This window comes from Loxodonta africana, chromosome 4 (assembly GCF_030014295.1).
Source record: "Loxodonta africana isolate mLoxAfr1 chromosome 4, mLoxAfr1.hap2, whole genome shotgun sequence".
NCBI classification, from domain to species: Eukaryota; Metazoa; Chordata; class Mammalia; order Proboscidea; family Elephantidae; genus Loxodonta; species Loxodonta africana.
The window spans coordinates 36,189,421-36,214,261 of record NC_087345.1 but is presented as its reverse complement, the minus strand read 5'-3'; the positions used below and the strand labels follow the sequence as shown (position 1 = coordinate 36,214,261).

General features: G+C 37.4%; 1 protein-coding gene and 1 long non-coding RNA gene across 3 annotated transcripts in view; one reads left to right on the top strand and one right to left on the bottom strand.

Annotated features, from left to right (window-relative positions):
- Positions 1 to 2,413, top strand: part of LOC135231177 (uncharacterized) — a 112,465-nt gene extending 110,052 nt beyond the window's left edge. The window contains exon 3 of the long non-coding RNA XR_010321719.1: positions 420 to 2,413. This is a non-coding gene — a long non-coding RNA (uncharacterized LOC135231177). The remainder of the gene's footprint in view (positions 1 to 419) is intronic.
- Positions 2,414 to 16,280: 13,867 nt separating this feature from the next.
- NTN4 (netrin 4) overlaps positions 16,281 to 24,841 on the bottom strand; it is a 123,536-nt gene continuing 114,975 nt past the window's right edge. For both annotated transcript variants that reach the window (XM_003405268.3, XM_010599434.3), the window contains exons 9-10: positions 22,709 to 22,879; positions 16,281 to 17,224 (exon numbers count right to left, since the gene is read on the bottom strand). In XM_003405268.3, the coding sequence (XP_003405316.1) occupies positions 17,088 to 17,224; positions 22,709 to 22,879 (308 nt within the window). In that variant the 3' untranslated portion in view covers positions 16,281 to 17,087. The remainder of the gene's footprint in view (positions 17,225 to 22,708; positions 22,880 to 24,841) is intronic.

Sequence of the window (24,841 nt, the reverse complement as noted above, 5' to 3'; positions counted from 1 at the left end):
ATGAGATAACCTCGAAACATTAAGAGATTCTGCCTAGGAGGTAAAAAATAAAAGTAAAAAACTATGAAACAAAAATATGGACATGCTGGTGAAAAATTCTAAATCCCATGTAGTATTTTCTCAGGTTAGTGTGGAAAGTGGTGTAACCACAGGAATGTACATTAACAAAACAATAAGCTAATTAAATAACACACAATTGTTTTATTGTCTGGGTATTAATGCTTGAAGGCCATGTCTTACTTTACGATAGTCAAGGGAATTCATCAAGAGAGGATTATTTGACAGGAATCTTTTTGTCCCACAAGTTATGTGCAGGTTGAGATAATCAACTATTCTTTTTTTTTTTCCTAAGAACAGAACAATAAAGAAGACAAATCTCTGCAACATATGCTTCTTACTTATTATATCATGGTGTTTAGCTCACAGGACCTTGAGAAGAGAAGAGCAGAGAAGAAAGAAGAGGTGAACTCTCCTGGGGCATTAAGTTGGAGGTGAGTGTTCTAATCAGTTGGCTATAGTAAGGGAGACTAGGTTTCTGCGGTTTAATACCTAACAGAGCAGGAAGCAAATGAGCACTGAGCTATGTGGCACCTTTTTCTTGCCGTCTTTAAACAAACATAACATAAGGCCAAAAGAACAAAGGTGAGTCTAGTATATGGAGCTGGGTTTCCTGGTGTCTTTGCTCAATATCTTGGCATTTGTTCTGTGTTTACAGTCTAAGCAACAAACATGAGGTGATGAAACAAGGAGGGAAGTACAAAATAATGACCATAACATAAAGGTACTCTTTACCTTGAGCTTTGTGATGAGTGGAGAACAGAGGAGGGATGAAGGCATCAGCTGTACTCGGTCTTCCTTTGATTCATCTGTGGCCCAGACTTGCTCCATTCAACAGTATGCAGTTATCCAGTATTGCAGTAGAGCTACCAGAACGTAATGAGACTGTGAAAAGCATGTGATGTAATCACTTTTTCAGGGAAGCTTGTTGGGACTAGTGATAATAGCTGTATGCCAAGTACTCCTTGGTATTGAGCATAAAGAAGGTGCTCAATAAATATTTTAAGTGACTTGACTCTTACATAGGCTCTAGTCCTGGACTCTATTCCTTTAGCGATACAACCTGGGGGAATACATAGGTATACGTTGGGAGAACAAAGAAATACACAGGCTAATTTTTTTTGCTTATGTGTCCCAGTTTCATCTGGGGGTGGTAGTAGAGATGGGGATCATGGATAACAGGACAAAAACTCAGTCAAGGACATGAGGCTAATGGAGTGTCAGTGGGCCTATATCCTGCCTTAGAGAGCCAAAGGAAAGAAGTGACAGCTTTCAGTGTAACTGGGGTGTCTTTGTTTAGCTAGCTTCCTACCTATAATATTCTAGGATCTTAAACAAGTTAAATTCAAAAAGCTTTTTTTTTTTGGAAAGACCTATGAGATATAATCTATGCAAACAATGTGGAGACTCATGGAGAAACACTTTGACAAAGGCATTGCATCGTAACTGTAAGAAATGTTAACTATGAAGCAACAAGGAATGCCAGAGTATATAAGAGCTTTGTGACTAGGGGGAGCCATGGATGAAAGGAGCAGCATGGAGCATCAGTAACCTAGTCTGGGTATCATTTACTCTGAAGAAATGAAATAATGAAATAGTCTGAGAGCAGAGACCAGAATTAATGCTGTTTCTGAGGGTGCCTAATGTAATGGTAGTATAAAGCAACTCTGAGTGGGTATCGTAGTTACTTTTTGTCTTATTTCCAGAGCAAAGAGTGAAGGCAAAGGCATAAATCACAAAAAGAATCTGTGACAAGGAAATGCAACTAGAACTCTCCTGATGGAATCCAAGAGAGTTCATGTGTCCCTTTACACTAGAAAAGATTTCCCAGTGAGCAACACAACCAGCTGAGGTACCAATGAGGTCAGGGAAACAATTTTTTACTATGTAAGTGATCATGGGAAACTCTGGTGGTGTAGTGGTTAAGTGCTATGGCTACTAACCAAAGGGTCGGCAGTTCGAATCCACCAAGTGCTCCTTGGAAACTCTGTGGGGCAGTTCTACTCTGTCCTATAGGGTCGCTATGAGTCAGAATCGACTCGATGGCACTGGGTTTGGTTTGGTTTTTGGAAGTGATAAAGGCCTGAAAGGATTAAGCAGTTGCCAATTTTGCCAAATTAAGTCATTTGTTAACAGCGTACACCAGGATGACAGCAGAATATTTGTTTCCACGTTGTCTTTGTGATTTGAATACTGGCATTATTTCCAACTTTCTAGTTGTATGATTTTCTCCATTTCCCACAAGGACCAGTCAGTTGAAGAATATTTGGCTAGCAGACATCAGGAAAATACCATGCATAGCAACCGAAGATGTATGTGTTATGGAAAAACATCACAGCCCTGTACAATCAACAAGGAAAATTGTAGTTCATGTTTAATAACAATTTCTCATTTTAAATTACAGCTCCTTTCAAGTAATCTACGTGTTGTAGAAACAACACCTGTTCATCTTTCCATAGATCTGTTGGAAGCCCAGGAATGAGACTGTAAGAAAAAGTCTCCAAGCCAAATTACTATGTAATACTAAACAGTAATATTTCATTATTTGAGATATTTGTCAGTGTATTTGCCTTTAAGGCTTCTTGGAAAGCAGTGCAGACTGATTCACATAGCGGACATAGTGGCTGCTTTTCAGGGTCATTTCTTCGCATGCTTCTACTCCCCTTGACCCGCTACTCAGAGTCACTAGAGGGTCCAAGTGGGACTTTAGTTAGGATCAGCACACACAAGGTGAAAGGTCACTCAGATGTCAAGCCTGAAGTTAGGAGGACTAGTGAAAGAATAGTACCTATACCAGCATGTCAAGGCTATCACTATGTTCTGAACTCCATGAACTTTTAGTGTGCTGTGAGTAATCTGGGAGAATGGACAGGGATGGGGCTGGGGGCAGAAAAGCAGAGGGTTTGAGGGGTGGGTGGGCAAGTCAGGAGCCTGAAACTGTGAACCTGGCCTAACAGGCTGTGGTTCCCACACTACTTTGTGTAGCCCATTAGGGGAGGTGTTTCTTACATAACACAAAGGGAAAGGGGAGTATTTCCACTTCTCCTAAATGAATGAGTGCTGAGATGGAGGGTGGATTTTGATTAGAAAGTTATCATAAATCAACTAAGGTCATTCAGACAAGGAGGAATCAGGAAAGAAAAATGTCAACAGCAACAAGCATCAGGAACTTACTGTAAGAGAACCTAAAGGCTTTCTGGAGAGGTCAGGATCTGGTCAAGAAGTCTGACTAACAAGACCAGAATAATTGGCCTCTTTGTCACCAATTTATTCTCTCTCAGATCCAGCTAATATTGCAGTTAGATTTTTCTTTCTAAAAAAACCTTGGTATATGTCACTTCCTGTTTGAAAAACTTTGGATGACCCCCTGTTGCTTAAAGAATCAAGTTCCAACTTCTTAGCAAGTTATTTAAAAAAAAAAAAAAGGTTTAAATCTGACTTTAAACTACCTTTCCAACCTTATAATCAACTGCTTACCTTCCTAATCCCATTATTCTGGACAGAGTGGTGTTTTTACTGTCCGAACATAATTTGCTTTCCTGCTTTCTGAGAACCCAGGATGAGAGGGTGAGGTCTCACCTTCTCACCTATCCTATTGTCCTATCACAGAAAACCTGGATTGATGGTCCATATTTCCAGTTACAGCAGCCACTTCTCTGTTCATATTTTATTTAACCTCTCAGCAACACTTCAGTCTCCTTCTTGAAATATTGTTTTTTTCTTATTTTTCTCATGTTCTCTTTATTTCTCTCTAATTGCTCTTGATGTCCTTCTAAACCTTTGATGGTTTTTCCTCTTCTAGGTGACTGGTAAATTCTAAAGTACCCCAGATATTTGTCCCAGGCTTAGTTAATTTTTCTACCTACATTCCTACTCCAGGTGATCTCGTCTGTGGTAGGCTACATTGTTGGTCCTAATTTCATGTCCCCCTACCTCTCGCATCTAGGATATCATCCTAGGCAGATTGTACTTCTCCACACCTTGACTTGGGGTTAGAATATGTACCTTGCTTTGGGTAATGACATATTGATGAAAGTGAAGGTGTGTCATGAGCCTAGATCTTTCTTAAGGGTTTGCATGTTTCCATTTGCCTTCTCAAGCCTCTGCCATTACCATTGCTTTCCTGACTTGTTGGTCCCAGGAGGATGAGAGATATATAGACAGGAACAGATTACCCAGTAAGCAAAGTACACGTGGGCTTACTTGTGCTTATTTACTAATCTATAGTGCACAGTATCACCTGTTTTCACCACATTAAATACAATTAAGCCCACGCATACTTTGCTTACTGTAAGTCTGTGCATACCTTGCTTGTTGGTTAATCCACCCCTGAGAGTAGAGCTGCCCTAGCTGACCCAGAAACCTGCAGATAGAAGTAGAGATGTCTAGATTGAATCCCAGACAATCCGTAGATGTGAGCAAAAATAAATTAATGTTGTTTTATGCCACTAAGTGTTGGGAATGGCTTACTATGTGACAATAGCAAACCAATGTACCATCTATTTGCCTGTGACTCCCCAATATAAGTCTCTAGCCTTGACCTCTGTTCTTTTGTGCTGCAGACTTGTATATTCCACTGACCACTTGCCATCTCTACTTGAGGTCTAATGGGCATTTCAAACCAAACAAGTCTAAGATGGAACTCTTTATTTTCAGCTCTAAACCTGATTTTTCCCCATCTAAATAAGTGATACCACCATCCTTCCATTTGTACGAGCTATAAAACTAAGAGTCATCTTTGATGACTCTTCACATTCCACATTTAATCTGTTAGCAAGCCCCGCAGGTTTTCCTGCAGATAACTGCATGTCCTAAATACAGCCACTTTTCTCTATCTTCATCAACATACCATCTCTTATTTGGAAAACTCCAATAATCTTTTAATTGGTCTCTCTGTTTTCACTTTGATCCTTTCCAAATCCATTTTCCACATATCAGCCAGCAGGATCTTTTAAAACAGTAAATTAGTTATTCCACTTCCTCCAATTGCTTCTCATCTTACCTAGAATAAAATCTAAACTCATGCAAGACTCTTACATTCTGCCCCCTGCCTGCCTCCTTAGACCTCATCTCGTACCACTCTCCGCCTCACTGGTCTTTTTCTGAGCTGGAGGACGTTGTACTTGCTATCCCTTTAAGAAGAATGCTTTCCCCCACTTAGTTACATGACTATCACCTTCTCATCATATAGTTATCCACTTAAATATTACCTCCTCAGAAAGGTTTTCCATAACCACTTTATTTCAGGTAACTACCCACCTCCACTATCATATTTGCAGGTGCAATGCATACTGTGTTGTGCTGCCTGAGTTGTCTTTGTTACACAGCTGTTGGCAGATAGTCTTCAGCTGTCAGCCCCTTTAGGGATTTCTTCAGCTGTAGAGAGCGGTCTTGCTCAAGGTCACATCCCTTCCTATGCTGGTTCACATCATATGGAGTGTGTAAAGATCTGGCTACCTCGGTCCAACTTGGGACAACCCTGAAGGGTCATTCTAATCATACTCCTCTGGGGGTTCCCTGAGGCTATTTTTGGGTCAGCTTTGCAGCTTGACTTCTCCCTCTGCCCACTTCTGGTTCCCTCCTCTTTCTCCCACAAATGTTGATCCTGAGGGTACTCTGTAATAATCATTCTGCATGCTAAACTCTGTCTCATGTCAGTTTCTTGACACCAAAAAAACCCAAATCAAACCCATTGCTGTTGAGTTGATTCCAACTCATAGTGATCCTATAGGACAGAGTAGAACTGCCCCATAGAGTTTCCAAAGAGTGCCTGGTGGATTTGAACTGCCAACCTTTTGGTTAGCAGCTGTAGCTCTTAACCACTATACCACCAGGGACACTTCATTTCCTCTATAGTATTTAAAACTATCTAAGATTTTTTTTAAGGTTATTTTACTAACTTGTTTATGGGTTTATTGTTTGTTTCTCCTACTAGAATGTAAGTTACCTTCATGCAGGGACCTGTATTGTTGTATCCTCAGTGTCTCGAACAGCCTGGCACATCATCATCATCACCATAGCAAACACATAGTATTTATTCTGTGCTAGGTACTATTCTAAATACTTTCAATAATATATTAATTCACTTAATTTTCCTAATAATCCTGTGAGGTAGAGAATATTATTTTCGCCATTTTACAGACTGGGGAACTAAAATACAGAAAGTTTAGTTGGCTTGCCCAGGGTCACACAGCTGTAAATGACAGAACTAGTATTTGAACCCAGGCAATTTGGATCTGGAGTCTGTGTGTGTAACCATGCCACTGTGCTGTCTTTTCCAGTAGCTGTTCAACAAATGTTCGTTGAATGAATAAATAATAAAAAGTAATAGTTGCTTTTCTGATCTGGGAATATCACTCTATTCATTTGACAAATATTTTCTGAGTACCTAATCTATACAGGGATCTGTGATTTACAAAGGGGATCAATGTGAACAAAACAGATGTGATTCCTGCCCTGAGGGAGTTTGTACAATCTATAGAAAAGAATGGACTAACTTAATATGAAAACAAATAAATATATTCTTATCAACTGTTACATTCCTTCTTCTAAGGTGGTGGTCTAGAAGTAGAACCTTTATCATTGCCATCTAAAATTTTTATTTTCCTTTTTAGGCAGAGTACCACGTATACTTGTACTATAGGGTATACTGTTAGGAAATGGGGCTATGACGACAGCATTTCCTATCAGACAGTGATTTTTATTACTAAGGGTTGCAGAGCAGTCATTATTTCTCAGCTGTGGTAGAGAGAAGAGAATGTAGATGATGAAGCTCCTACTGTGGGTGGTTGCTGGCTGCAGGGAAAGTTACCCAGTTTATTGTCTCAGGCTTCAAATCCTGAGTCCTTCTGGCAAATGACCCAGAAGACCAGAAGGAACAGAAAGGTTCAGGGGAAGCCAGAGCAGTTGGCTGTCTCTGCAGTCTGAGATGCACGTGTCAAGGAAGAAGTGCTATAGTATGATGACTAAGAACACAGATTCTGGGAGTTAGAACTGGCTTGTATTCTTGCTCTGTTACTATCTGCAATGCAATAAATAGTCTGATTATTTACTTGAGCTTCCTTTTCCTGATGTGTAAAATGGGAATAATAGTAGTAGCACCTGCTTCAAAGATTAGCAGCAAGTTATTGTGAAGATAAGGTATATACAATCTCAGTGACAGCATTGTTTGGATTTCAGAGGAGTCTGGGCATCTGAGTCATCATAGTTGTTATAAGCCACAATGTGTGGAGACTTTCCTCTCTGCCTAGTAAAATTCAAAACCTGAGAAGTTGCTGTTAGACCTAATTCAAATCACCTTCTCTATAATACCTTCCCCCAAGTCCCATTCAGCCCTTTTTTTGCAGCACTTTTCCCAGTGTAACATATTGTTCGTATTATCTTCCCAGTCAGACCTCTGTTTGCTAGTGTTTGAGTTGTATTAGTCCTCCCCCCCTCTTCCATCTCTCAATTCTCATTCATAATTATTGGAGTGAAGCCACATGCATTCTCATGTTGAAAGAAACACACGCTGAATCTGTGGCACAGTGAAAAAGAAATGGTTTCTGTTTGTAGAGTGTAATAATTACTCCTGCCATATTATCAAGGTCAGTGGTTTTGGCTGCTGGTAACAATAGCCTAAATTTGTACCAATTGAAGATGCTCAGAGACACTTCTTAATTATGGGAGAATTTTTTTCCATTAAGAAAAATTAGAGCAACTTCTTTTGCTTTTCTTTTTATTCTCTTTCATTCCTTTATAAAGGGAGAAATAGGCAAAGAAGAGTGAGGAGGTAAGCAGGAAGTGAGTTTCCCTAAAGAGACTCACAGGTGAGTATGATGTTTTCAGGGGAGATTCATATAGGGGTGATCTGGAGGATGTAGTTGGCCTAGAAAAGACCATAACATTTCGTTTTCCTGTCCCTGACAGGAGTGGAAGGCTTCTCCTTATGACAGTCATAAGTAGTTATGGATGAGAATTTCCAAAGCTTAAGAAATAAAAACATTGTGCACCAATCTCTAGGTCACAGATGATTGCCTTAGTATTCCAGAATAGCAATTCTTAATGTTGAGAATCTTGAAACTTCTGAAATCTGTCATTGTCCAAAGCCTGAGGAGTCACTAAATCCAAGACTGATTTCCCTATAGAATCAGCAATTCATGGTAATTAGGCAGGGAGAGAATTTATAGAGTTAATTACTAGGCCTTGGCCTATTAAATGTACAAAGCACACATGGCTGGCAGTGGAGCTTTGACATGAGTGGAGGGACTTGAATTCTTTCACAGCTGGAATGTGCTGGAACTTCCCAACGGCTTGAAAGAATGCCTAGAATTTCTTCTATTATGGTCACTGTTATTTCTCACAGAGGCAAGTGGATCTTCTCAAGCTACCATAACTGAGTAGATGAGCCCCCAGCAGGCTTGTGGGGAGCCTAGCCAGCCAATGCTCCATGGCCTGGGCAGAAGCGGAATCCTGTCGTTCTCACACATGAGCATCAGACAGAATTGTTGTAAATTTTTAAAGTCAACAGGAAAATTAATGAGTGAGGCACAGAGCAGGACCTTGTCAGCTCCATAATAGGTGGTAGAAGGACAAATTCTGTTGCTACCCTCCAGGCATTTAGGGTAACTCAAAAAGCTCCTGCTTGGTGGTCATTATCCAATTATAACAGCATTCCACTCTGACAAATTAGTATTTTATCGCTTTCAAATCATTTGGGAAAAAACAGTGTTCAATACAAACAAGACACAGAGTATATTATATTGAATCATCTCTTTAGTGATGGAAAAAGAATACTTAAATTATTTAGGGCATTAATAAATACTCAACAACTAAGCCCTATAATGTGGAGAAGGAGCAGGGACTGTTTTAGTTATCTTCTGGGGGTCCTTCCCCTCTAGAATGTAAGTTCCGTGAGAGTAGGGATTTTGTTTTGTTCACTAGTATATCCCTAGGGCCTACAACAGCACCTACCACGTAGGGTCATAAGAAATATCTGTTAATGAAAGAAGACCTACAATCCAACAAATGATGCTGAGAAGGGAACTGAACGCTTTAAAACAATATTATGTAGTTGAAGGAGCATAAGATTTGGAGTCAGACAGACTTGGCCTTGAATACTTGACTCTGCTAGTTACAAGCTGTGTGGCGCTGGCCAAGATACCTGACTCCTCTTAATCTCATGTTCCTCATCTGTAGAGTTGGATATTAATACCTACTTCAAAAGGTTAAAATTAAAAAAAAAATTTTTTTTTTTTCTCAGAAGGTTGTCCTGAGCATTAATTGAGGTAACGATCGTAACGGTGCTTGATGCTCCAAATATGCTGGTGCTACCAGTGCCCTTCCTCAAATCCTGTGGCTTCAGTAAGAAATTTACATAATGAGCCTCAGTGAGAATTAGAAAGGGTAAGCATCTGTTTACGGCCACAAAAACAGATCATAAAGCACTTTTCATGTTGTAGGATATTTCTTTAATGACGCATATGTCGTTTATTTTATTTTCTGTTTAAAAACAGAAAACACATTTTATAAAGACATTGGGAGGCCTGCAACATCAACTATAGCCGGTATGAGGCTTTAAATACTACTTCTTAAATAGCTGTTAACTTAGGTAGGATAATTTCTGAGGGCAAGTGAAAACTTGGGGGTCTTTTCTAAACTTAGTCTTCTTTCTTGATGCAGCTGGTGAAAGCTGTAAAATTTTGGAAGATGCAGATTGACTGTACATGTACATATTGTGTTTTAAAAAAAGGCTAAATGTATTCACTGTATTTTTGCTTCAAACTGCTTAGTATAACATTTATCAGAGGCAGAGAACACGCCGATAAAAATATCCAGTTGTGCATTCTCATTTGCTATCAAAAGCTGTCTAAGTTGCCGAAGGTCACTGCAGGGCAGTTTCCATACGTAAGCGGTTGGAGAGTGTACGTGTGTGCGTAAAATGAGTGTTTCTGATGTTAAGGAATTCTACTTGCTGTTGATGCAAGTTGAGCACATTTCCTAGATTTTTCTCCTTTAAATGCTACCCCGGATTTTGCTTCTCATTTACAAGGAAAAAAAAAAGCAAAGTCTGTGTGGATTATTATTTTATTTGTGACTTGAATCCTCATTTCTGAACCCAACCCACCCAGTGCTGTTGAGTCAATTCTGACTCATAGTGACCCTATAGGACAGAGTAGAACTGCCCCCTTAGAGTTTCCAAGGAGCACTTGGTGGATTTGAACTGCTGACCCTTTGGTTAGCAGCTGTAGCACTTAACCACTATGCCTCCAGGGTTTCCCCTCATTTCTGAGAGAGGATAAAAAAAAGTTAGGCAGTGCCTCATGCCTTCCTTTCCCAGCGTCGCTTCTTTTTCACATTTCTTCTTACTTCCCAAGTCTGAGCGGGGTACAGAGTATGTAAGCAGGACTGGCACTGCCTACAGGGAAATTAGGAAGCTGCCTAAGCAGCCTGATTTATGAGGCATTGAAAGGCACATCTGACCAAAAATATCTCCTTCACTGGCCTGCCACCAGTGCCTAAAATTCCCATGATTAGAATCATCCATTAAAAGCTTTCTGCAGACATGTGTGGTTTATTTGGGTCAATAAAGTTGTTAGGGGAAAGAGGGAAGTGGAAAAAGAGGAAAGTAGGTCATTAGAATGATTTATTTTATCTTATCACTCTATTTGTCTCTTGGTCAAGAGTATCATCTTGATAAGTAAGTATACTTTTTAAGCCTGGAAAGTTTGAGAGTTGAGAGTTTTTGTAGCATCTTAGTGGGGACTGTGAGCAGCATGAAGGCAATGGGCACTTGGGAGGAGGAGATTGACCAAAGTGGATGAAGGAGTTAAGGTATCAAAGACAAATTTAGGCATTTCACAATTCTGTTGATGGCCAGGCTAAAAAGTAGCCTGACGGTAGGAGGGCTTTCCTTTGAATTCCCTTTTTCCACTACCTCACTTCTTGGGTAACCATAACAGTACTAATGATTCTGTTTTTCATAAAATAAAATTTGTGATGAAGGCCTAATAGATTTATGATCAGGAGGAGCTACATTTGCAGAAATAAAACTAATAAATAATTGTATGACCTTGTTGAGACCGTTCTGCAAGAGCATCTGCAGCAGTTGTTTCTCAAAGTCTTGTCTATAGACTACTTGTATCTGAATCTCCATTTGTGCTTATTAAAATGTTCATCCCTGGCCCCCACCCAGACCTTTTGAAACAGACTCTCTGAGGTCGGGACTGTGCCTGCTGATTTTTATGCATACTGTTTGAGAGTCATTGGCTTTAGCAGAGCATAGAGGTTATTAATGTATGTGCTCTAAAGGTAGGTAAAATGAGGATTCAAATTCTAGCTTTGCCGCTTACTAGCTTTGTGACCTTGGACAAGTTATGTAACTCTGCTGGCCCTAGTTAGTTACTATGCTCCTCTAGCCCTGGTTAGTAATTATCCTAGGTAGTTACTATCCTCCTAATAATAGCACCTACTTCACAAGGTTATTATGTGAGGTCTGAGGAGATAATCTACATAAAGTTTAGCACAATGCCTGGTACATAATGAGGGCAAAAGTGAAACTCATTATTATGATGAGTGAGAATATTGAAAAAAGACTTTTAAGCAATACTTACTGATATTAAATATCTGTGAAAGATAAATTTAAAATTCTATTTCAGTGTATGGCAAAACTAATTGGTCTTCTAATTATCTAATTGGTTTCCTAATGTGCTAAACCTAAGGTTTCTGCATTGCTTTCTTCTGTAGCTTTCTGGCTCATCAAACATAACTAACAGCAAGAGAGTTTGATGGAAAAATTTTGCATGAAATATTTGGAAATATCTCACATAAATCATCATACCTAGCAATGGAAGAATTGATTGACTGAGTATATTCTCCTTTGAAATATTTTTACATATTCTTACTAGAATAAACCACCTGGTTTCTTGTCCAGCTGTTGCTTTCCTTTATTCTCTTATATCTTTATCCCTTGTTTCCTGCCTCTTGCTCTTTCTCCTGGGTTGAAAAAGTGTCTACATTCTCTATTTTTTCCTGTTTCTTTGTCTCTTTTTGGTGTAACTAACTTCTCATTCATCTTGCCAGTAGAATTGCTCTACAAAGCCAAAGTCAGAGCTGAAAGAATTGATTTGAAATGCTGTTGAATTTCACAGTAGCTTGTTCAGGGTCATTACTGATAAATGCAAAAGCAGATTTTTTGCCAAATGGATTTCACAAAACCAGACCAAGAGGAAAAGAGCCAAGGTATAAAAGGGACTCTTATCATTTTATCTGATATGAATTATTGTAAGCAGTATTACCCCAATGGCCATATAACAATGAGAAAGATGGGAGAAAAATGATATAATTGCAGAGTGGAATAATGGAATACATTATAATTTGGAGTATGGGAAAGGAAAACTGGGAGAAAGGTCAAGCTTTGATGCTCTTCCCTCAACTGTGCTCCACAAAAGACAGTCCATGGGGAAAATGGTGCAGTTGTCCTCACTTCACACCGACTCTTTTTTGAATGCCAGAATTTCCTTTTGGTGGTTGAATTATGAACTCTGGGAGTCAGAATGGTTGCTCAAAACCAGGCTCTGCCATTATTAGCTGGGTGTCCTTGGACAATTTACTTCAACTCTCTGTGCCTCAGTATCCTTATCTGGGAAATGGAAATAATAATAGCATCTGCTTCAGGAGTGGTTAGAAGATCAAATAACACATGTAAAGTACTTAGAAAAGTGCTTAGGTTATAGTAAACTCTTAGTCGTTTGCTATTACTGTTTTTATCTCTTTCGTTTTTTATTCTCCAAGTTTGAATCCCTTGGTAGTATCCTGGCTGAGAAGGAGGTATCCAGGGGATTTCTGGGCAGACTGTTTTACTCATACTGTGAAAATTTGCTAGTAATGGTTATTTTTCTTTCTGGGGAGCAAGGTTCCCTGCCTGGCTGCTACTCCCCTCGTTCAGATGAATACACTATGATTTGATCATTCTCAATAAATACTGATATTCTTGGATTTGTAAATTAAAATTTCTTACTAATGACCAAGCTTTGGAACATGGTCACCCACCTGTGACTACATGTTTAGAAAGTAGAGATGTATCTATCATTTACCAAAAAGAGCCCTCTCTCAACAGAACACACATCTCACATTTTATAAATATCTCTTTGACCCAGTGCATATTTCTTTCTTTCTTATGACTAACATTCTACTTTTAGTTATTCAGCATGTATGAACTGGCTAATAATAAATCTGGGAATTTATAGTGAAAAAAATGCTGCAGGTTTCAAACAGTCAATAATGCTAAAAAAAAAATAGAAAAGTATTTAAATTGGTGAAAGGGGAGGGAAAGAGGGACGAGGGACATTACTGAAAAAAAAAACTTCTCAGACAAATCATTCTCTGAAACTTGAAAAAAAATGTAATACAAGGCACACCCTTTTGCTTCTAGTCCGTTTTTGTCATACCAATCTCTCTTACAAAATTGAGGTTGTTCATAAATATTTTCCTTCCGAACTGTGGGAAATAAGTCGTGAGTAAATTTGGCTCTTTGATAAAGTTAGGTTAGGGAACTGCTTATCATTGAAACAATGAACACAAAAGCAATTCAGTGCTGGGGCCTCAGACAAAACTGCTCAGTGGCAGAGGCAGTGCTCACAGTCCTTGTTCTCAGGCATTCCAGAGGAGTGGCAAAGGGATAACACAAGGAATTTTCAAGGTTCTTTTTCCCACCCTTTGCAGTTGATAAGTCCCTGATCATTTCAAAAAGAATTTCTTTCACAAGAGCCCAGAGTGTCTACGCGTCCCAGAGAACTGCGTTTACCCATAATAGGCCTTGCTCTCTGTTTAATATAGCCAGATGGACACTGCTTTTTGGACTCATGGTTACATCCCCACAGATCTGACCTCAGTAGTGGACACTATTAAAAGATTATCCTATTATTGAGACTTTCCATTACCTCAAACGCTAAATATTAGTAACTTTCCTCTGCAGGGTCAATGATGTAATAAGAGGGTGAAGACTGTGTTGACCTCAGGCAAATTATGCAGATAGGTATGTGGACATTATGCAACTAATCTGACTAATAAAGCCCAACAGTTACTGGAGTAAAGCTTTGGGGGGAGGTTTGTATGAGGCCGTAGAGGGAAGTTTCATTTGACTGTTGCCTTCCTACAGGAGTCGGAGTCGGTTATGTCGAAAGATGCTAAAGAACCGAAAGTGCATGTAGAAGCAGTGTGATGGAATGGGAACAGGGGCATGAGGAGGCTGGGTCACACTCCATTTTGTTGTTTACTTTTATAAATGCGGAACACAAAGTTTCTTTCTCTTCTTTCCTCTCCTTTTTCTTCCCCCCTTCACTTTGGGAAGCAGCTGATGCTCATAGGAAATTTAAAACACAGTAAAAAGGGCTGCAAGTGATTTGAGAACCAAGACATTAAGGGATTATTATAACTGTGACTTAACCTTTTGGAAGGTTTCCAGAAAAAGTCCTTGAAAAAGCAACTAAAGAAGAAGATTCTAGTCAAAGACAACTAGGAAGACATATTGAGTTCCAACAATTTGGTAAACTAGATAAAACCAAAGTTCTAGTTATGATTTTACCTGAACATAGTTTAAAAACAATTGATTAAATTTTAGTTCATTTAAAAAATAAATTACAAAAGTAGTACATGATCATCGAAAGAAAAGCAATATAGATGTGCGTAAAATAAAAAGGGAAAATCTCCCTCCCTCTTTTCTCCAAGGGGCAAATACTGCTATAATCTCTCTCTCTGACCTTTTAAGAAACTATATATACTATAAATGTGTTTTGAGGATGGGACTAATAACATATCATTTCTGCAGTTTATTTTTTTCATTTATTAATATATTATGGACATCTTTCCATCCTTTTTTCAAATGGACATTATTTCTACTCTTCTTTTTTGATGGCTAATAGTAACTTACTTTAAATAAACTAAAATGGAAAAGAAAGCAAGCTGGCAATTCTGAAACTTAAGAAAATCCTGTGTATTTGTATTTAAAATGTTTTTCTTGGTATGATATATTTGCCAACATGCTTTGTAAGTTGCTTCTAAATGATACTCTACTAGATAGCATTCCACCTACCAGGATAAGATAGGTAAAAAGCTGAGAGACATGCTACAGATGAAAAAAGATTTCATAAGAGTGTGTATATATAATTCCAATTCTATAAAAGGTATGCATATGTATAGACACTAAAACACTAACAACTGCTACCTCAGGATGGTTTCATTAGAGTGTTTCTTTCCTCATACTTTTTTTTTAATTTTCTACAATGAACTTGTATTACTTTTTAAATTAAAAAGTCAGTGTAATTTAAAAACCACAATGCAACTGATGAAAACAGTTCATGTCCGAAGGCTACAGAAAATAAACTCATCTAACCTAGCTTTTGTTTAACCTAGCTTCAGAGACCCTGGTGGTGTAGTGGGTTAAGAGCTACGGCTGCTAACCAAAAGGTCGGTAGTTTATATCCACCGGGCGCTTCTTGGAAATCCTATGGGGCAGTTCTTCTCTGTCCTATGAGGTCGCCGTGAGTCAGAATCGACTTGGCAGCAACAGGTGTTTTTTTACAGGGAACCTAGCTTTCACTTCATTCCCAAACTAGAGTAATACTTTAGAAATAGCAGGCCCTTATTTGATTTTCTTAATTTAAGGAATTAGATTTGAGTTCCCTGATTAAGAGAAGGAAATCTTTAGCATCATTGAATGAGCTGATCAGGAATTGAGACAAAAACCCAGAGATCGTATTGCTTTATTACATATATGAAATATAAAAACAAATTAACAAAGCAATATATATATTTTTTTGCAAGTCCACAGGACCTCAGGAAAAAATATGTTCTGTATGTGAAGTTAATCCTATGGCACTGTGGTTCAAGTTTTGTTTATTCAGGTATAGAAGAAACTGTATGTATAGTGGTTATGCATTGGTACAGATGATGGATAATGAAAAGCTGTACTCTGGTGAACTATCACATACATTGTGTTAAAAAAATGTGTAAATATAATGACCACATACTGTTAATAAAGACAAATAGGAAAACTGCTTCAATGTTCAGATTTAAATACTAAACACAAAAATAAAACAACTTCTGTGTCTACAATAATTTTTGAAGTGTATACAAGTGCATTGCAAATAAATGAACTTTTTAAAAATTTAAAAGTCCATTTCTACTTTATCCAAGCTTACTTTTACACTCATGATTCCTTTCTCTTATTTTAAAGTCTCTTCTTGTTTAGTTTTTTTTTTTTTTTTTTTTAAAGTTTCATTATGGCCATTATCTGTGGAATCTAACCTCTAGCCTGGAGCTGAGACTTCATGCAAACATATCTTCCTTTAAGGTTGCATCTTCACATAGTTTCTCCAGGTGTTCAGTTAAATAGTACAACTTCCTTTATATGGTCACTTTTGTCCACATGTAGTGGCAGTGCTTCTGTTTCAGTAGATTTTCTTACACATACTTTCTTTCTGTCAACAACAATCTCCAAACTTTCACAACACATGTGGTAGGTAGTAAAGTGCTTTATACAAGGAAATACTATACACATGTGGAGAGGTTCCATGTAACACCCCACAGACCAAAGTTCATACATAACAAACAAGAGAAGGCTCTTTTTAAGAAATACCTTTCCTGATAGTAGGGTTGGGATTCCTTAAAATCTCATTCATTAATTTAAGTAGCATCAAATGTATGTAACATATTTGAAGCTCGGAGGAGTCCTTGTTAGATGTATTGGCCTTAATGGATTACTGCTAAATATCTCACTGCTATTCAAATATTCTAAATAGTTATGAATTTCAGAATCAGTCCCATAGAAAACTGGTATCAGCATATGGTTTTCTACTCTTCTTTATGAAACAAAACTGTATTTAAACATGGGCTCAGGGAGAGATTAGGTTAGACAAAGCCTATACACTGGACCATTTCTATATATTTTGGCACTTAAAAAAATTCCAGTTTCATTTTGAGGTCTCCTTTCCATTTAGTTGGTGTTTTGTACATAGAGAAGTGCCATTATGTGCTATACATGTTTTTTGCTGCTACTTGCACTCTCTTTTTAGAATGTCCATGACTTTTCTTCCAAGAGATGGTTTCCAGTGCTGGACAAAACTTTTCATATTCACAACCAGTTTGCCTGTTCTCACATCCTCATGTCCTGCTACAAGGTACTCCAAACCTAAAAGAGAACAAAATTAGGGGCTATATAGTATCATACTTTATTGAAGGGGGAGATGGTACTTCAGCACTCTTGTATATATTTATAGTTTATGGTTTTAGATATTCATAGTCAGAATATGGAATAATTGACAATAATAGCTGACACTTAATAACTATTTACTATGTACTAAGTGCTTTACATATATTACTCCTTTAATCTTGAAAATAACCCATGAAATAGGTGTTATTTTTCTTCTTGTTTTACAAATGAGGAAACTGAAGCTCATCAAGGTTAAAAAACCAGTTCAGTGTCTCCCAGTAAGTAGCAGCACCCTGACTAAAGCTCAGGCCTGATTCCAAAACCCTTCTTTTATGCTATACTATTCTTTATGGTAAAGAAATGAACACTCTAAAGTCACTTAACATACTGCTAGAAACAAGTATTTTTTGGAGTCTCACTTTGTATGGTAATGTATGGAGGAGAATTTCATATAAGTGAAATGATCATTTGGGAAAACATATTAGAAGAGAGCTATAAAAAAAATAGATTATATAAAATAACATATTTGCTATATAAAGTCAAGGTGTTTTTGGAATACAGGGTGTTTATCATACACACACGCACAAATGATGAGATTTAACTGTTGTTTTTAGTTGCTGTCAAGTTGATTCTGACTTATGACAGCCCCATGTGTGCAGAGTAGAACTGTCCCTGGAGGAGGACATCATGCTTGGCAAAGTACAGGGTCAGTGGAAAAGAGGAAGACCCTCAACAGGTGGATTGACACAGTGGCTGCAACAATGAGCTCAAGCATAACGATTGTAAGGATGGAGTAGGACTGGGCAGTGTTTCGTTCTGGTGCACATAGGGTCACTATAAGTCGGAACCGACTTGACAGCACCTAACAACAACAGAGGTTTTTTTTGAGGCTGTCACCTTTTGGAAGCAGATTGCCAGGCCTGTTTTCCAAGGTGTTTCTGGGTGAGTTTGCATTGCCAAACTTTTGGCTAGTAGCTGAGCACTTACCCATTTGCACCACCCAGAGACTTCGTGACCAGACCTAGTGTTGACTTTATAATTCAAAACTCTTTTTGGGTTTCAAATAGAAAATTTTGGCTAACGCGAATAAGTGAAAGGGCAGTCTCATTACCTATATGTCAACAATGAGAAATATAATAATTTCCCTTAGTAGATGTTTGTAGCAATATTTTAGCATTGGTATTATGAAACAATTTTAATTTTGTAGTGTAGGGCAAATAAATAGTGATGCTTATAAAATAAAACTTTCCAGTACAAGATAAAGAGATATTAAAAAACCTGTTGCTGTCAAGTGAATTCCGACTCACAAAGACCATGCAGGACAGAGTAGAACTGCCCCATAGGGTTTCCAAGCCTGTACTCTCTATGGAAGCAGACTGCCACATCCTTCTCCTGCTAAAGAGATCTGTTGTTGTTGTTAGGTGTCGCTGAGTCAGTTCTGACTCATAGCGACCCTATGCACAACAGAACGAAGCACTGCCCGGTCCTGCGCCATCCTGTGAATAGCAGTGGAAAGAGATATATACCTTAAAAATCGAATTAAGTGAAAACACTGGACGTTAAAATTGAATTGAAAATAATATGGCTTTTAAAAATATTTGTGTTTCTTGTTCATTCACTGAAATGACCTTGAAAAAATGTCATCCCAGAAGTAATGAACACCCATAACACACATACTGTGGTCTCTTCTAACATCACACACACACACACACACACACACACACAACAAGGCTCCTTGGAGAAAGTCTTATTCCAGGTCCATAGAAGAAAGATACAAGGTGAGCATGGGACATCTTATTATGCTAAAAAGAAAGGACATTTTCAAAGACGAACAAGGGTTACCAGGGTATTTTAAAAGGAGCTAGCAAGAAGGGGTAATACCTTGTCAAAGTTGTGCTACTTGAACATCGAGAAACATAATAATTGTGTGCAATGAACATTGAGTCATAGTTCCAAAATAATACTCAAAAAAGAGAAAGGCAGAGAAAAATTAATTTGTGATTTTTTTGAGGCAGCTGTTAAAACCATTCTTTACTTTGAAAATTGGAAATGAAAGGGAAACAATTTACTATTTATCCTGTCTTTACTATAGGAACCGTATTTCATGGTAACCTAATATCTCAGCTGGAGAGAGAAAGTCCTGCCTACTTTACTGAAGAATGCTAGCTAATAAAAAAATAAAAATAATAGTGAAGGGAATTAGGCAGAATTAGAAAAACATCATTTCTCAAACTCTAATGAAATTATTGATTCTGGATGGGATTACCAATTTGTGATAAAAATCATAAAGTGAATGGTTAATGGAAAATTGGATAGTGACTAAGTAACACCACACCCATTGTTTTCCAGTCTCAAAAGGAAAAACGAAACTGCCTATTGGGGGAATCAGATTGTTATCACTCTAATGCAAGAGTCAAGCTTAGCAACACTGATGATTCAACTTGAAGTATGCAACACTACCTATCACGAATTCTAGTCAAATGTTTATCTTGCATCCATTGAGATTTTCCTTAGAGATTACAAGAAATATAAGAGATAGAGGTACAAAGTAAATGGCATCACAGGAATCAACCAGACAGATGTAGAAGGTAGGATAACCCATAGGACACCTGGCCTTGTTTCTTCAACAAAGAAGGAACTGTGCTAGAATAAACGAGACTTGACAGACTTAAAAACTAGATATAATGTGTGGTCCTGGATTGAATACTAGTATGGACAAACAGCTATAAAGGACATTTTGGGGTCAGTTGGCAAATTGGGATATGGTCTGAGTATTAGATAATAAGAAAATAAACTGAAATTAAAGGTAAAGATCATCATCTGAATAAAGCAGGTTGCAGAATGGAGTATATATACACTATGATTTTATTTGGCTAAAAACACAATATACATACAGAGAGAAATATCTGGAAGGATTTACATTAAGGTGCTAACAGAGATGATCTCTGGGGATAGAAATGCGAAATTTTAAATTTTCCCCTAGATTTCTATAATATACATGTACTCCTTCTATATTTAAAACATTGAAAGAAACCAGTCCTAATTTTAAAATTAGCTACCACAGTGTTTTCATAAAGACAGAAAAAGGAAAATAATGACATAGAGAAGTTTCAAACACCAGAAAGCAAAGTATAAGAAGGATTATAAGGTATTTATAATCTTTAAAGGGTAGCCTTAGCTTCTGCATAAAAGTGATCCCAATATTTAATTAATAGACTAATTAAAAATATAGTGGTCTTGATATTGCTTATGTCATCTCTAAGATTAAAAAAAAATCCTCATTTATAGAATACAATAAATCATTTTTAGAAAACTTTAGTGTTAAGTCTGGTATTTTAAATGAGTATATTTTTGAAGCTATAAATAAAACGAGTACTGCAGGAATTTACCATTAATTAAAAAAAATATATAAATTAAACTAATAAAAATGATGCTGAATAAATCCATAAATTATGCAGCAGCATCATACTAAAAATTAGCATGTAAAGCAATGTTTTCTGTTGCATATTTTATTAGTATTTACGTTTGATTTCCCTATCTCTATGCTAATTCGTATCTACTTTGCTATAAGTTTGAGGGTACAAAGTTTATTTTGTACCCATAGGAAAAGGAAATACAATACATTAGTGCTATTCTTGGCATTCATTTATGATTGATAGATGTGTGAATGTATGTATGAACGTAGGAATAAATGAATTTGCAGGTATGTCCCATTAGATTGCCCCTTTTCAAAAGTAGAAAAGGAAGCAAGTTGGCATGTAAAGTTTCAGAATTTTCTTATCAGCTTTCTTTGGCCTCAGCTATTAAACTTGTAAAAACGGAAAAACAAAGTAAAATGAAAGAGTGTCTGGTTTTGCTTTGGCAGGTTCCAGTCTTTTCTTCAAAGTAAGTAAACATGTTTTCAAGAATTCTTTGAATAATTGTGCTTCTGTTTTCAGTAGTGATGAACTCAGTTGATTCTTTGACTTTGTTTGGCAGAAACCTGATTAGGAAGCACTATATAGTCCACCTCCTGGAGGGTGGCTCAGATGCTCAAAGCTTTTGTTTTTAATGTCTTACTCAAAATTTGGGCAGACTTAAAAAAAAAAAAAAAAAAAAACTTTTGCTAAGGTAATAGAAAAGTGATTATAAGAAAAGTCCCTAAGCACACATGATTGGGAAATAGAACTTTAAATGAATGATTCTTAGTTTCCTGTATTCAAAATCCAAGATGCTGCTTACTTTAATTTGTTCTTTGGAACTATATTAAAAAATATATATATATATATCTCCATATATAATGATTTGAAATATCCATTTTTCCCCTTTTCTTTATTAAAATTTAAATTAATTTAAATAAAATACTGAAAGGAGTAGAAACGGGTGTGAGAGATTGGTCAACAGTTAAAAAATCAAGAGTTTTACATCACTGTTTAGATTGGGAGTATATTTTATTGAAAGTTTCTTCTCTCTCTATTACTGGTTTCTTTCAAATTTATTAATCAAAGACCATAAAAGGCTTTATTAACATGCCTGTGGTTTCCTAGATTTAATATTTGGAAGGAATTAGAACCAGAACATAAATTATGTGCTTGTTTTATCAGTGCCACGAAGACACAGATGACGACTACATAAATGGGGAAATAGAGATAATTTGGGGGAGAATTATTATTTGTTTTACAAGAACCTACTATCTGGGCACTATGTTACTGCTTTAATTTGGGTCCTGATGGTAGGTACTAGTAGTACTATGATCAAAAACCTAAATCCTGTCCTCAAATTTGATGAGCGAGACAGAGAAATCAGCAGCTGATGACACAGTATGAAAAGCACACTGGTAGAGTGTAGAGGTGTCTCTACCTCTGCAGTAACACTTCAAGATGCAAATTAAATTCCCCGCCATCCTGAGTTACTCCAAGATTCTATAATTTTTTTTGTTTGTTTTTTTGTTTCTGTTGTTTCTAATATGAAACCAGAATGATCATTTAATGAGAAACAAGATGATGAGAACTTGAGAGTTGTTTTCTGCCCAGAAGAAACAGATGCTTCTCATGTAATAGTAAAAATGAATTCAATATTATTTGCACAGATGGAATTTTGCATTTGAACTTCCTTGGGGAACAGGCTCTACCCAGGGCACTGTAATAAGAACCAACTTTGAGATAAAGTATTACTGACAGATAAATTCATGAAAGTCCTTTCTATGCTATTGGCACCTGGCACCATATGAGACTTCACTGTTAGGTCAGACAGTATTATATTGCTCGATTTTAAAATATTTGACTTTTACATAACACGTGGAAAGGAAATAGTTTTTAATGCCAATTCAAATAATTTTATTTGGATTTTTCCCAGAATTCAAACGGTAAAGAGGAAAGAGATGCTATTGCTGAGTTTATTTAGATTGTGGTTCAGGGAATGTACAACAAGCAGCAAATCAGCAGAGACAAGGTACGTATTAAAATGGAAAAGTTTAATACTCACCAGGATTGAGGACTGGACAAGTGCAGCCTCTGTTAGTCCATGATTCTGGATACAATGTTCGCTTTCCTCGTAAAATCTTCAGTTTGGTAGATTTTAAGACTTTTTTTACATTCACATTGACCTCAGCATGGGAGCCTTTATCGTGAGCTGATAAAATCTTAATTTTTAGCACTGTAACAACACAATTCCAAAAGTCAAAATGCATAGAATTTCATATTAAAAACCAAACCCATTGCCATCAAGTTGAATCCAACTCACAGGAACGCTATAGGACAGAGCAGAACTGCCCCATAGTGTTTCTGAGGAGTGGATGGTGGATTTGAACTGTCGAATTTTTGGTTAGCAGCTGAACTCTTAACCACTTTGCCACCAGGGCTCTGAATTTCATATTTTGATAAATGTGAACAATAATTTAAATATGCATTTCATAATATAATAGGTGAATTAGTAATGATGAAAATGTGGAAATTTGTTTTAAAAAATCATCAGGCTCATCTATTTTTTAAATGGCTTTATCTCATTTATCTGTATTAACTATATTCTTTTTTCTTAGACATTTTCAAGTTCTACTCCTTCCGACATCACTATATGAAGAGAATATCAGCCATCTGCCTACTGCAAATATAATCTTAAACACATTCAGCTATCACATCTAAACAGAAAGAAGGTATATAGGAAGTATACTTGTTATCTTGGTTTTATTTATTTTATTCTTATTATATTATACTCTTCCCCCATGGGTCTGTCAGTTGGTCGTACTGTGGGGGCTTACGTGTTGCTGTGATGCTGGAAGCTATGATAAGCTATGATAGCAGTACTGAAATACCAGCAAGGTTACCCATGATGGACAGGTTTCAGCAGAGCTTCCAGACTAAGACAGGCTAGGAAGAAGGACCTGGCAGTCTACTTCTGAACAAAATTAGCCAGTGAAAACCTTATGAATACTGGAGAAAATCGTCTGATACAGTGCTGGAAGATGAGCCCCTCAGGTTGGAAGGCACTCAAAAGATGACTGGGGAAGAGCTGCCTCCTCAAAGTAGAGTTGATCTTAATGACTTGGATTGTGGTGTTGGCACAGAATATTGAATATACAATGAACTGCTAGAAGAATGAACAAATCTGTCTTGGAAGAAGTACAGCCAGAATACTCATTAGAAGTGAGGATGGTGAGACTTCATCTCACATACTTTGGACATGTTATCAGGAGGAACCAGTCCCTAGAGAAGGACATCATGCTTGGTAAAATAGAGGGTCAGCAAAAAAGGGGAAGTTCCTCAATGAGATGGATTGACACAATGAATGCAACAATGAACTCAAGCATAACAATGATTGTGAGGATGTCACAGGACTGGGCAGTGTTTTGTTCTGTTGTATATGAGTTGGGACCAAATCGACGGCACCTAACAATAACATATTATACTCTTATGCCTAGAGAACGAAATTAATATATTTGACATGTATTCATAAAAGAATATATTTTACATATTCTAGGAGCCCGAGTAGTGCAGTGGTTAAGAGCTTGGCTGCTAACCAAAAGGTCGGTAGTTCAAATTCACCAGCTGCTCTTCGGAAACTCTGTGGGGCAGTTCTACTCTGTCCTATAGGGTCGCTATGAGTCGGAATCAACTCGATGGCAACAGGTTTGGATTTTTTTGTTTGGAAAGTCCCTGCATGGCACAAACAGTTTGTGTTTGCCTACTAACCTAAAGGTTGTCAGTTCAAACCCAGCCAGCAGTACCACAGAAGACAGGTCTGGTTATCTGCTTCTGTAAAGATTACAGCCAAGAAAACCCTGTGAAGCAATTCTACTCTGTAATACATGGGGTCGCCATGAGTCAGGGTCACCTTGATGGCAATGGTTTTTTGTTTTTTGTTTTAATTTTTATAGTGATTATGCTTTTCAGTCTATGAAATGGCTGGGGGTTAAGTAATGGAATGCTTTGGGGTTGAGAAGAAAGTAGAGCTAAGGAACATTGGGATGCAATGTTCTATACTATTAAGAGTGTTCTTACTGACTCTTCTGTATCTCAAAAAGAAGACTGTGTGTAATTAGTGAACTCTATCCTTGCTGGTCCCATACCCTGACAGTATGGCTGTCAGCCAGCCGTCTTTATAGAATCATCAAATTTTAAA